At 40.6% G+C, this 13,439-nt stretch overlaps 1 protein-coding gene across 14 annotated transcripts in view; it reads left to right on the forward strand.

Annotated features, from left to right (window-relative positions):
* Nucleotides 1-13,439, forward strand: part of LOC138288601 (protein prune homolog 2-like) — a 400,651-nt gene that overhangs the window by 162,688 nt on the left and 224,524 nt on the right. For 13 of the 14 annotated variants that reach the window (XM_069230106.1, XM_069230100.1, XM_069230110.1 and 10 more), the window contains exon 4: nt 11,199-11,375. In XM_069230106.1, the coding sequence (XP_069086207.1) occupies nt 11,199-11,375 (177 nt within the window). The remainder of the gene's footprint in view (nt 1-11,198; nt 11,376-13,439) is intronic. The other variant, XM_069230109.1, reaches the window with a different exon arrangement.

Here is a 13,439-nt window from a genome sequence, read left to right on the forward strand (position 1 = left end):
ATCAATACGGAGAAAATGTGATTTGCGATGTGATGTGCTAAAAAGTTTGGTTTTGAGTTTCTGCCTGTAGGATTATAGGTCTAAGGCTTTGACTTTTGGTATTGGTACAGTATTAGAAATTGTTTGTGAGCAGAGTTTAGGGGTGAAGCAATGAGGATGATGGATGTGGACACATAGTAAGTAATGGCGGTCTGATCTCTCCCTGTTTCCACTAGAGAGGGCGGAGGTATCACAAGAGCATCCCTTTTATGCCTCTTATATTTCTGCTGTGACGAGCCACCTATTGGTTTCCAGCCGTTTTAGCTGCTCTGGTTGGCTGGGAGTTGGTCCGTGGTGCGGTATTTTAGTGCGGGCAGCCTATAGTTCAAACCTTGTTGTGTCTTTTATACCTGGATCTGGCAGCAGCAAGCAAAGCAGATGCCTCCATGCCCTTCTTTCTTGCCGCAGTTCCAGAGGGAGCATGACTTTTATCAGGAGTAATGTGCATAGTTGATTTTCTCTTTGTGCGAATAACTAATATTCAAAAGATAAATCACTGTGAGCCTCCTTCAGAAAAATATCAAAATAGATAATACATGAATGCAACGATAATTTGCAAAATATTCACATGCATTTCATGCGGAAATGTTTTGAAAAAGTCTGTCAGTAAAGCTCTCATTTTCTGGTAAATGCAGGCGACGTTCAAGGTGAAGATGCTCATGTTACGTGTAGGTCAAATCGTATGTATTGATTGTTCTCAAGATAGTAATGGATCTGACCTCTAGAGCTTACTGTGGTATTGAGCTTGTCTTAGTTTGCTCTGTTGTCATGGTTGCATACATCCCACGGTTAGCATTGTGTCTTTGCTAGAAAATGACTAAGCATGCACCGATGCCAAAAAATAGGTAAAAAACCAGGCATAAAATGGAGGGGTTGCGGATTACATGAACACAGCACCCCATGACAGAATGCGTAGGACAGACAGACAGGGATAGAAGGGGGGAAGAGGGGCGGAGGGGGATATATCCTATGGAGGGAAGTCACTATAAGAGAAGGATGGAAGGCAGAAAACGCATATGTTTGTATAGGAAGAAGTACGAGGCATATGTCTAGAAAGAAATTATAGTTGTAATGATAGGAAACATGTAAATAACAAACATTGGCAAAGCCAAAAAGTCTGGTTTTAGTTAGGAAGAGTGTTTGCTAATAGTTAAGCGAGTTTGTGTGTGTTTCCCCAGTTGTCTTAGAAGGAAAATCTAGTAACAAAGCAACCATTTGGACTACAAATAAATAGAATAGGAGTAGGTCCCATTTACTGAACAGACTACTTCAGCAGAGTTAAGCGGTACTCTCACTGAAGAGTGTTCTGAAAAAGAATATGAAGGTGAAGTTTGCGTCGTAAGTGCTGAATTTAAAAGACATACTCAGCAAAATGCATACGTTTGACAAAGGGATAGTACTGCTGTTACCTCTTCGATAAAGCCTATGTGCACAAACGTCTTTGAAAAAAAAAAAACAGTAAAGCCAATAATACCCTCATGACAGCAAATTAATACAAATGATCGCATAAGGGTGATTATTGAATAACAATACTTCCTTACGACACATTAAAACGTCCAAACTGTTATTTGATGTATTTACTTTGCAGGCAAAATGGCCTTCACAGATTACTTGATTACAAGATATTTGTCATGATACATCTGCCGTCTAATAAAAGGACTACCCGATGACCCATCACTGAAATCTAACAGGACTTAAATAGGACAATGTAACCAAAACTTCAGTTTCAGTTCAGTTCAAATCTTTCTTTCGGCCAAGAATATACCCATAAAAGTACAATAAATACAAGATAATACAAGGCAAGTTAAAAATACAGCACAGTAAAAGGACATAATCCTAAATAAAACCATCAATAATCATTCAAACAACGTTATGATTCATGTATTGTACAACTACATCTACTACACCAACTGGCAATTAGTAAAACAATACCAAATAAATAGACGATACCATAATACATTTGATGGCAAGAATAAATAAGCTGGGAAGAAAAAAACAATTAAAACAGCAATGAATCCCTCTCATTTACAGCACATTTAAAAAAGGAGCCAACATTAACCCAAGCCCAGGGCGATTCTAAGATCTGAAGATCTTCAAAGGCAGTCAACGAGGTCCACATACCTCGGCTCTTAACTAAAGGTAGCAGATACAGCATCCTAAATTCCTGATAAAATTTACAGAAGAATACAAAATGTAGCAGGCTTTGAGGTGGCACTTCACTGCAGGGGCATATCACAATGCTGGCCACCTCAAACTGCCCCAATGGAAAGCACAAGTGCCATCTCATGAAACCCAAGCAAAATCTTGTAAGCAACATTCTCTCCCATGAGGAGTCAATCCAGGTCAAGTATGGAGCCATCCCCGATGACACATACAAGGAGACATATTTTTTAACTGTGGTTTTAGAGAATTACATTTTCTCTCAAATAGTTTGTCTTTTTTGTGTAAACAAAGACTTTATACGAAGCAACACTTGCTTAACCATCACATCAGGATGATCGAAGAGTTGTGGCTCTCCAAAGTCGCACAGCCCCAACTTAACATATTGGAGCCAGGGGATGGTCGATACATTGTCACATTTCAGATGATCCTGAATTATTTCTCAATTAAAAACAGCATATGGATTAGTCCATATAGAGCACCGCAACATTAGGGGAGCTAAATTGATAGCATTCTCTAAATACTCCATCCCTAAATCCTGATGAACAATGTAGGTGGGGTAGGTCGGTGGCACTCCCAGAAGTCTCTGTAGTACTCTATTTTGCACACTTTGAAGAGCTTGGGATTTACATAGCCCCACAGGCCAGCACCGTACATTAAAATGGGGACACATTTTCTCCTCTGAAACTCCAACGAGGGGGTGATGGGCTTTTTCCCAGTGCAGCGAGCCAAGCTAAAAACAGAGTTGAGCCAGTAAATGTCCACCTTATAGTTGAGATGTAAGGTCCCCAGTTCCCCTTGCAAACAACACTCCCAGATAGGAAAATGCAGAGGTCTTGCTTATTTATTTATTATTTTTGCAGTTTTATGTGGTGCAAACTTGACACAAAGGTAATGGAGTGCTTTATTTTTTTGCAGTTTTGTATAGTACAAACTTGATACAAAGGTATTACAGCACTTTACATGAGCACCAGTTACATTCCACAAGAACACATTCATTTTTGGTAGCACAGGAAGATTAAGTGATTTGCCCAGGATCACAGGATGTTGAGCCAATGCCAAGACTCGAAACATGTTCCCCAACTCCCATGTCTGCAGCTCTGGTCCTCACGCTACATCCTCTCCACTAGGGTTCTTTGCTTGGTGCATGTTGGGGCAGTCTGGGAATAACTCATTTTTTTCTTTATATAGCGCTTGGTAATACGGGTTCTGCCATTTCATAGCGCTGCAAAGCAGGTGCCATTTATGACAAAATCACTATAATTTATTTGAATCTACCTTCCAGAGTTGAAAAGGTGCAAAACCTATGTGAGGATTGTAATCTGTGATATTCTCTTTCTGTCAAGACCTCCACAGTGGGTGCATTAACCAATTGATTTGATTAGAACTTAAAACTAGGCGATAGCAGGTGCTCTTAACCTCTGGAGGGTCATCAACTAAGCACATAGGTTAGTTGTAGGCAAGAAGATGGTGAAAGGTGGAAAAGGAGTCATGACTCCAGACCCAAGCACTTCACTACCTCAAGCTTGATAACAAAGAACATCTAGCCCTTTGATGTAAATTGGACCTCTTCAAATAAAGTTCAGTGAGCACAAACATGATACAACGGTATTACAGTGCTTTACATATGCACCGGTTACAATACACAAGAACAGATTTGTTTTTGGTGGCAAGGAGAGATTAAGCGATTTGGCCAGAATCACAGGATGTTGATGTGGCACTGAGACATGAACCGTCTTCCCCGGCTCCAAAGTCAGCAGCTCTGGCCCTTAGGCCACATCCTCTCCTCTAGGTTTCTTTGTCTCATGTGTGTTGGTGCAGTCTCGGAATAACTCATTTTTTTATATAGTGCTTGGTAATACAGGTTCTGCCATTTCACAGTGGTGCAAGTCAGGTGCCATTCTTAACAAAATCATATTCAAAAGGCCAGGGCACTCATATGAAATAAGATAAGAGTCTGTACAGTTAGGTTCTTGGTCTTCGGAAAATCAATATATAATCCAAACAGAGTTAAAGTTCAGTGTCTTTATTCTTGTGCGAGGTTTTCATACATGTTCATCACATCAGAAAGATTCCATATGTGACCTTACTCTGTTTCTCTTCTATACCTTATACCTCTAGCTTAATTATCGGGGAGCAAGACACAGCGCCCCCAACACAAGAATTTACCCAAAAGAACTGTTTTGTTTATAGATCGCACCGTAAAAGATTTTGGATCCATACGTGCTGACTTAGGAGCACTCCATCACGAAGACTCGGGATAATAGTGTTTTGCCCCCGTCGCGTGATTCCCACTACTCTTTCTCTATTGATCGTACATTATCTTGAAGAGTTTTACTTGATTAGGATAAGCCATCTATTCATGTTAACACCTTACTTATATTTTGCCCTGAGGTAGTCAATGAGATTAATTTCTCGGAGATGAAACACATGTTGGCTGTTGGATGTTGTTGTGATGATCACATATGGAATCTTTCTGATGTGATGAACATGTTTGAAAACCTCGCACAAGAATAAAGACACTGAACTTTAACTCTGTTTGGATTATATAATGATTTTCTGAAGACCAAGAACCTAACTGTACAGACTCTTATCTTATTTCATACGAGTGCCCTGGCCTTTTGAATCAGTTAGTTTTTTCCTATTGGAGAAACACTGGAGGTGCTGGGAGGACCCTGCGTTCGGGAGCACCGTATTTACTATCTATTGTTAAAGTAATGTTTTGGTGATATTCTGTTAGCGCCTATCCCTATAATTGTCCCCCCTTTTCTTCACATTCTTAACAAAATCGCCTTAGTTCATTTGCATCGACTTTGCAGAGATAAAGAGGTTAAAACGCCATGTCAGAATTGTGATCTGTGACATTATAGTTCTGTCAAGACCTCTGTAGCCCGTGCATTAACCAACTGACTTGATTAGAGCTTAACACTAGGCGATGGCAGGTGCTCTTAATAACCTCCAGAGGGTCACCAACCAAGCACATAGGTTAGTTCTAGGCAAGAAGATGGCAAAAGGTGTTGTCTCCAAAATGGTGGAAAAGGAGTTGTGACTCCACACCCAAGCACTTCATGGCCTCAAGCTTGATAGCAAAAAACATCTAGCCTTTTGATGTAAGTTGGCCTCTTCACATAGAGTTCAGTTTGCACAAACTTGATACAAAAGTATTAAAGTGCTTTACATGAGCACCGGTTACATTACACAAGAACACATTCATTTTTAGTAGCAAGGGGAGACTAAGGGCCTCATTACAACTTTGGTGGTCACAGGACCGCCGAAGCCGCTGCAGCAGAAGAATGCCAGTAATGCAGGTCTTTTGCCCACCGTATTAGGAGTTTTCCGCTGGGCCATCAGGCGAAATCCTAATCGAAACGGCGGCAATGTTGTGGTGCGTTGGGTGGGAGAGCACCTGTCGCTCATTTTACTGCCCGTAATTCTGGCAGTGAAATGTGTGACGGGGCTGCCCTGGGGATTACGAGTCCCCTTTCCGCCAGCCTTTGCATGGCAAGTGCATGGGCAGTGCAGGGTCCCCCATGGGGCCCCGACAACCCCTTTCCACCAGCCTTTGCATGGCGGTTAGACCACCATGCAAAGGGAACTAGTAATCCCCTGGTGGATTTCGACCACCGAGACAGCCAGGCTGTCGACAAATGGCAACCTTATAACCTTAAACAATTATTTATGTAGCCCAAATTAAGCATGCAGTGTCTACTTTTGGTGCATGTTAGTAAGCATGTTAGTAATTGGTATGGGCCTAAAGTACTTTCTTTCCAAATACTTTGAACACTGTTTTTTTTTTAATTACTGGAAATGCTTGCTTTTGGCCTCTGCTGGTATTCTCCTTGCTCAGATAGGAGAGACATCAGTGACCTCATGAGTTGATAGTGTGAGTGGCCTATTTATAGAACACAGGAATCAGTGCACTGCACAGCAGTTTTTTTATTTCATTTTTAGGTTGTGGTTCTTATGTGCTATCTACAAATTACTGGTATACATTGAGCTTATTAGAACACTTTATTGCTTGTCATTATAGAACATGCATGTCCATTGAAGGACTTCGAAAGCAGAACCCATGCCAGGCTTGCAGGGTAACCACTATATAAATAAGTTTCATATAATTTATTTTTATATAATTCATCTAATGTGGATATCAAGAAACTCTGACATGGTTCTGGACCTACCTTGGATTTCCCAAGAAAAACATACATTAGAATCCTTTTCATAGCCCAAAACAATGCCAGTGAACCAGCCCTTTGGGAGCCTCACTGGGCACCACTGGTCTAGTCGAAAAATCCAAACCCAGGCTTCCTACTCTACTCTGAGTGGTCCAGATGGCAAGGCCAAGACTTAAAATTTTGAGTAGCCACACAAACAAAGATAATTTTCACTGCAAAACCATCAGCCAATGCACAAATTTATGCACCAAAAAGGTATTGTCGAGGTCCAGGAGATTCCAGTACACATATCTGTTCTACAGAGTCCAGTCCAGAGCAGAGGGCTGTCATGAGGCTATTAACCCAAGGCAGTGCTTTAAATGAATACAGAGTACCAGTCCTTCTGTATTTCCATTTAAAACACTGACCCAAGGTCACAGATGTCAGTCCTCTGCAACCTATCCTGTCGGTCCATCTACCACTAAAGCTCTGTTTCACCAATCTGCACACATTTTAAGCCTCCTGTTCAGTTAAGCTGCCTCTTCTGCTATTCTCTTTGTATACAGTCAATGTTTTTAAAATTTAGGCTGGTATTGCCAATGTAGAGGAATAATTCCTTTAAAAGATTAACTCACAGAAATATGTGGCTGTCCCTTTTCATTGCTCCTAACTCTTTTGACCCCCTCTTTCTCTGGGTTGAAAGCCACAAAGGTGCCTCTCTGTGGCTTGTTTGGTGCGATAGAAATGTAGGTAAACACGCTAGAAAGTGTTGCATCTGAGGGGTATCACTGCCAGTCTGAGGCAAGACACTCCCAAGATGGTGGCCTTGTTGTGTCCTCTCTCCTGCAGCGACAGGACTAGGTAAAATACATTGTAATTTTCAACACCAATAGCTCTAACTCTCACAAATGGGGACCTATTACATTGCAAATGCTTGATTTGTTGGACAAGGTCCATCTTCTGGCATACTGTCTTTGCACACTGTCTCTACAGTAACCACATGGTGATTTGGTTTTCGATTTTATGAGAACGGTCTTCCATCCAACCTCCCTCCTTTGTGGTTAAACAGTCTACTTGTCAGACAGGTTTTCTCTGATCTTCACAGTTACCAGCAGGGCCTACAGAGCCCTGGGGAGTGTTTTAGGAAGCTCCATAGAATTACCTAACTCAAGTACTGTTGGTAGAATGATTCCGTGCTTCCTTATAATTATCTTTCTCAGTCTGAATGAGTGAAAATCTCCTAATTCAGACTGATCTCATTAAACAATGGTTATCAGTTCTTTAAGTCAGTGGTTCCTAACCTGTGGTCCGGGGACCCCTCCGCGACTGCTTAGAAAATGAAATAATATTAACATATTAGGTCCCCAGCTTCCAGTAATGATTCAGTGGGGGGGGGGGGCAGATTCAAATAATGATTCAGTGGGGGTCCCAGGGTTCCAGTAACAATAAAGTGGGGGTCCCCAGAAGTCAAAAGGTTGGGATCCACTGCTTTAAGTCATCCGTGGACTATGCCCGGAGGATCCTGCTGATATTGGCGCATTTAGCAGAAAATTAAAAACTCGTAATCAGAATTTACCGGTGTTGCAAAGTAAAAGAGTAGCCAAGTGAGTGCTGTTTCTCAGTTAGCGTCTTCTTAATTAGACAGCAGCAGAAATGCTTTGTGCACGTTTATGAGCAAAAAGGAGCAGGGGTCATCGTTCTGCTGTCTTTTCAGTTACTTTTGTGGCTGGCACACATTTCTTGGAACAGTTCTGGCCACAGCTTCCATCTGGTTGCATTTGAAAGGGGTAGCCATGTGCATAAGGGATGGCTAGAGTGCATGGTTTGCCACAGTGTCATCTGTGCCCTTTTTTTTAACAGATTTATGTAGCGCAAACATGACCTGATGGTACTGGAGTACCTTACATGAACACCTGTTACATTAATATTTTTACGGCAAGGGAAAAGTAACCAATTTGACCAGAATCACAGAATGTAGATCCAATGCCCAGACTTGAGGATGTTTCCCCAATTCCAAAGTCGGCCGTTCTGGCAGTAACACCCACTTCTTTTATATCATCTGTCATTCTGGTCATGCTTTGGCAGGAGTATCTCATCACTTGTTTTCAGTTGTTATTAAGTTTGATGCATAGGAAACAACCCAAGCTCATCATTATTGGTGTGAACACTGCTAGTCACAGGTTAGTCCTGATCCATGATGTCTCCGCACTGTTGTGGCAGCACTGTAAACAGACTGCATGTTTCACTTGCTACTGAGACCAACCAAAACAATTAGATTGCTTCCAGCTGTAAGTAGAGTCCATGAAGTAGGAACAACTGACACAAGCACAGCTCGGTAGCCAACCGATCTCTGTGAGCCTGTGAGGGTCTATGCAGTTAGCAAAGTCTTTTCTCTGTACAATTTCCCCAGTCCGAACCAACAAAGCCCACTTTCCATTTCTTTATCAATATTTCATTTATTTTAGGCCTTTGTGGAGATTTGTGAGTGCTTCATTGCGTGGTACAGCATAGCTGTGCATAGGTGACCTGAGACAGTACAATAGACTGAGGACATCTGGCTTAAGGGTGGCTGAGTAAATTTGAGAGATATGAAAGGCGGAGCAGAAGTCATAGCTTATGTCCTGTGATAGTATACATTTTTGGCAAACCTACACACACTATTATAAACAGATGTGTTGAGGCTTAGATTGAAGCTTAATCTTGACAATACCTGGTCGGAAATAAAATGATAACTTTGGAGAACTTTACTAGCAATGACCAAAGGAAGGTATAGATTTCTAAACTATCTTGTTACACAATACCTGGGCTATAACTGATATGTCATACCTTCTCAAACATTATCTGATGATTCAAAACACAACCAAGGGCCTTAAATCTACTTTCAACATTACCTATTGAATACCATTTCATGTTAGATGAATTTACTAGCATTAACCCCCTTCTTGCATGTTGTCTCTTCAGGAATGTGAAATACACTACATTTGCATGCTTTGTGCAGAGAAAAAAACAGTGTTTGTCAAGCATCTTGGGTAGATGCCCAAGATAGCAAAATGAACATTGGCGTGCCAGGAAAGATAATGATTAAGCGTGAGTATGCAGAACTGTGCATCCCACCTAATGCTAGGACTGAATTGCTCCAAACGTATCACACTAGAACTGATATATCACTACTGGCTTCAACTGGATGGCTGGATCCAAAACCTGGTGTCTTGTACGTAAAGCACTTGCTGATCAGGTGACCTCCTACCGGCCCAACCTGTTGACATCACACTGGTCCATTGGACACAATGCCAGCCACCAAAAGCAGACTTTTCACTCATGTGGTGAAATACAAATGTTTCTGGGGCAGAACATTACATGCACAAAATTTATTTCACTGGAACTTGCTTCCTTTTGGCCCTCTGCTCTGGGCACCATTTTCTTAGGTTTAGAAGGTCCTCAAACATGTTTCTGTTCTGACAGATATATTGATTGAATTCTAACTATCTGTTGGGTTTCTAGTGCAAATTTACACTATCTCAGTGTTTCTATTATGGTTATTATTGTTATTACTATTATTATTATCTCAATTGTTTTGATCCAGATACAACACCTCTTCATTCTGGAAATTGCTTTGAAGTGACCTTTCGCTGCAATTGGTGTTGCAATTGGTGCTCCCACATTTGACGCAGACTATTTAGGAAACTAATTTCCAAATGTTTTGAATGCCCCCCCAAGTTACACCCCAGTTTGTGTTATGTTGTGTTATGTTATTTGGTATTCTGCACAAGCCACTAGTTAATATATTGAGTTATCTGCTTGCTAACAGCTAAAGTCTACTGTTGCCTAAACTGGGCTTTCAGGGCACAATCCTTCACCATTTGTTCCTAAGTAAACTGCTTATAATGGGGCATGTACTTCTTCATATGAATTTCCAGACCCTCCTCTGACATACCCTTCAGAGTGCTTTCCAAGAGTTACTTATAAAAATAGACACGTGCATGAAATATGGATTGCATGTATATAGCTCACTTTTGCTGTACTGACGAATACAAGAAGCTGAAAGTATGGTAGATGAATATTGTTATTAGAATATCCTTTAACATAAATTATGTTTCCTATTTATCCTTTACTAAATTGGAGTTTTATTAGAGTTATTAAACTACATTTTACACCAAATAGGATGCTATTTTTGTAAACAATATTTAGAACGCAAAATGTATGGCAACACTATTTCTTTACATGACATATGAAGTGTGAAGCAGAAATTCTGTGGTCATAAGCACTATATAGTGCATGCATTATTAAAATTAAAAAATATTTCTGAATGAATATCCTTAATATGCACTTTAATTGTAGAACTTTTCCTTCTTCCTCATTTCTCAGTAATTGCTCAGGAAAGGTGGAAACAACATACACTATTACATGTGCAGACATGCGGTAAATGTACCGCCCCCACCCCGAAAATCTCACTCTCATTGGGGTAGTTACATTGCCTCTCATGCAAGCCTTCTGTGGTGAATTGTGCCTAATGAAATTCAAGTTTCAGTGGGCCTACTAGATTTTGGCAGCAGATTGTTTAAATTATGAGTCACAGTTGTCATGTAGTGGAGCTGTGTCTGTATTTTTAATGAATGTAGTAGGTTAGAAACATTTGTTTCTAAAACATTTATGTGATCATCTTTGTAACACAGGTAACAGCATTCTGTGCTTGAATTTGATCAGGATTCTGTACAGTGTTGCACGTTGTATGATGCAAAAACTGGTTATTTCAAGGTCTTTAAAGACCTTATTTTTCTTAGGAAAGACTTTCTCTGTTGTGAAGGTGAGTCTTACAATTTCATGTATGTTCTTCCTCTCCTATTTCAGAAGACCATCCTACTAATACGGGTGTTCTCCAGGATGAGTCTGAATCTATCCCAGAATACAGTGCTAAAGAAGAGCGAGAGGACAACAGGCTATGGAGAACCGTAGTGATTGGAGAACAGGAGCAGAGGATTGATATGAAAGTTATAGAGTCTTATAAAAAAGTTATCTCTCATGGAGGTAAGCACCTTCATAGTATTTTCCTATAATCTTTTATAGTAGCGTTTTTAAAGAAAATAGTTACAGAATACCTAATTTATGCAACTTCAGCATATTCAACTTTACCCTCCCTTCGTCTTCCTCTTCCCTCAAAGATTTCCCAGTAAGCACTGCATTGTAAGAGATGAAGCCACAGATTCCTTCTACTCTATTATGTGAACAATTGTAATTCTGTCAATCTAGGTGGCTCAAAACATCAAAACTCCTTTTTGGACATATATTTAAACATGTGTGACCATATTTTAGTAAATTTCTTCTCCGTATGATTAAAGTCTTGGGACAGTTTCTCAAAAGCCATCAACTCCAACCTTTTCCAAACCACTGTGCGATGCTAAATGAAACTCTTTTTTCCTCCTATCGCTGTTGAAGACCTTGCTACCCCCAACATGAGCCATAATGGTGCCTTTTCATGGTTACTGGGTTTTTCTGAGAAATCATCATATAGTCCTAATAAGGTCAACCCTGGATCTGCTTGAATCTCATAGATAAACCCAATTTTATAGGGGTTAGAAATTGCTTCCAAAAACAAAACAATAATTTCAAAGCACCTCCACCAACTTTGTATCAATGTTGCTTTTTCCCTCAAGCAATGCTAGAAGGTGTCTGGCATCCCCGGTAGATCTGGTAGAGGCACTCATGACTCAGGTACCACTGATATAAAGCCTCAGGGCCAATTCATTAAGACATACACTGTTATATGTTTTACTGATATTTAACCATGTTTCCCTGAGGTTTCCACTGAATCACTTTAAGGCCTTTTGCCCATCTAATTTCAAAATACGAAAGGCTCATATTTGAGACATATGTTAAAAACGTAGTCATGCCTGAAACCATCCCTTGGGTACTGATGTTAGTCCTCACAAACTTTTCCATTGGTGTAATTATCTTATAGCTGAGTGTCTAAGTGTGGGATGCAATATCCATTGCTGTATCTGAAAATACTCACATTTTTCTGGGATGCCAAATTATGTTTTAGATTGATCAACTGTTTTTATGTCATCTTGCTTAAACATATCAGATATGACCAGTCACCCTGCCTACTCACAGTGTTTGAGCACCTCTCCATAAAGAACAGGGGTGAATTTGGAGGTGGCATGGATTGAGGTATTAGGGGATGGGAACGTAGTGTCCCCTCTCACATGGCTCTGTCCCGTATCTCAAGATCTGTTTTAACTGGAAGGGATACATGAGTGTTCTGGGGCCTCTGGGACTTTGCTAATCACTGAATCTCCCAAAGGAATCTACCAACCACCTCTCTAAACCTAAACAGCCATTTATTTTCTCTTTTAACTGTCTGCCATTCTACAGTCATTCTAAGTTGGGCTGGTCTGTAGTAGACCACAGTGTCAGGGCACCCCAGCCCTCAGTACTCACTCAGGGTTCTTATAAACTTTGCACTTATTCTGGCGCATTTCTCCACCCAGAAAAAAGCTATTATGTCTCTTTGAAGTGGTGAAGTACTCTCTCTAGGATAGGCACAGTCAAAGCCTGGAACAAGTACGGTAGTCAATAAAGAATGCTCATTTCCATGACATTGACCACGTCAATCTAGGAGATATAGAGGGAATTCCATGTGTTAAGGTACTTCTTAATCTGTTTTGACTATTTTAGCCAATTAGCACTACACCATATTTTTAAATGCCTAGTGATATAAAGACCCAAGCAGCTGAGCAATTTTGAAGCCCAGCTAAAAGGGCAGATCATTGTCAGATGGCATTCTCTTCATCTCTACTCAGGGCAAGATTTATTTACTGTGTTAGTCCGGATTCATTTCAAATCCAGAGACCATCTCAAATTCCATCAATATATTAACCACTGCTGGCAATGATTCACCAGGATCCTAGAGAGCCAGTAAACAAGCAGACTTGGTAGGACACTACTCCAAATTATATCCCTGGAACTGCCTTCCTACTCCTCCCTGTAGTTGCAAAGGACTCAACTGCTAGATTCAGTTGGAGAGGAGATGGGGGACACCCATGCCTTGTGCCACTCAAATGAATGTGATACTATGCCAATAACTGATTC

The sequence above is a fragment of the Pleurodeles waltl genome, chromosome 1_1, assembly GCF_031143425.1.
Source record: "Pleurodeles waltl isolate 20211129_DDA chromosome 1_1, aPleWal1.hap1.20221129, whole genome shotgun sequence".
NCBI classification, from domain to species: Eukaryota; Metazoa; Chordata; class Amphibia; order Caudata; family Salamandridae; genus Pleurodeles; species Pleurodeles waltl.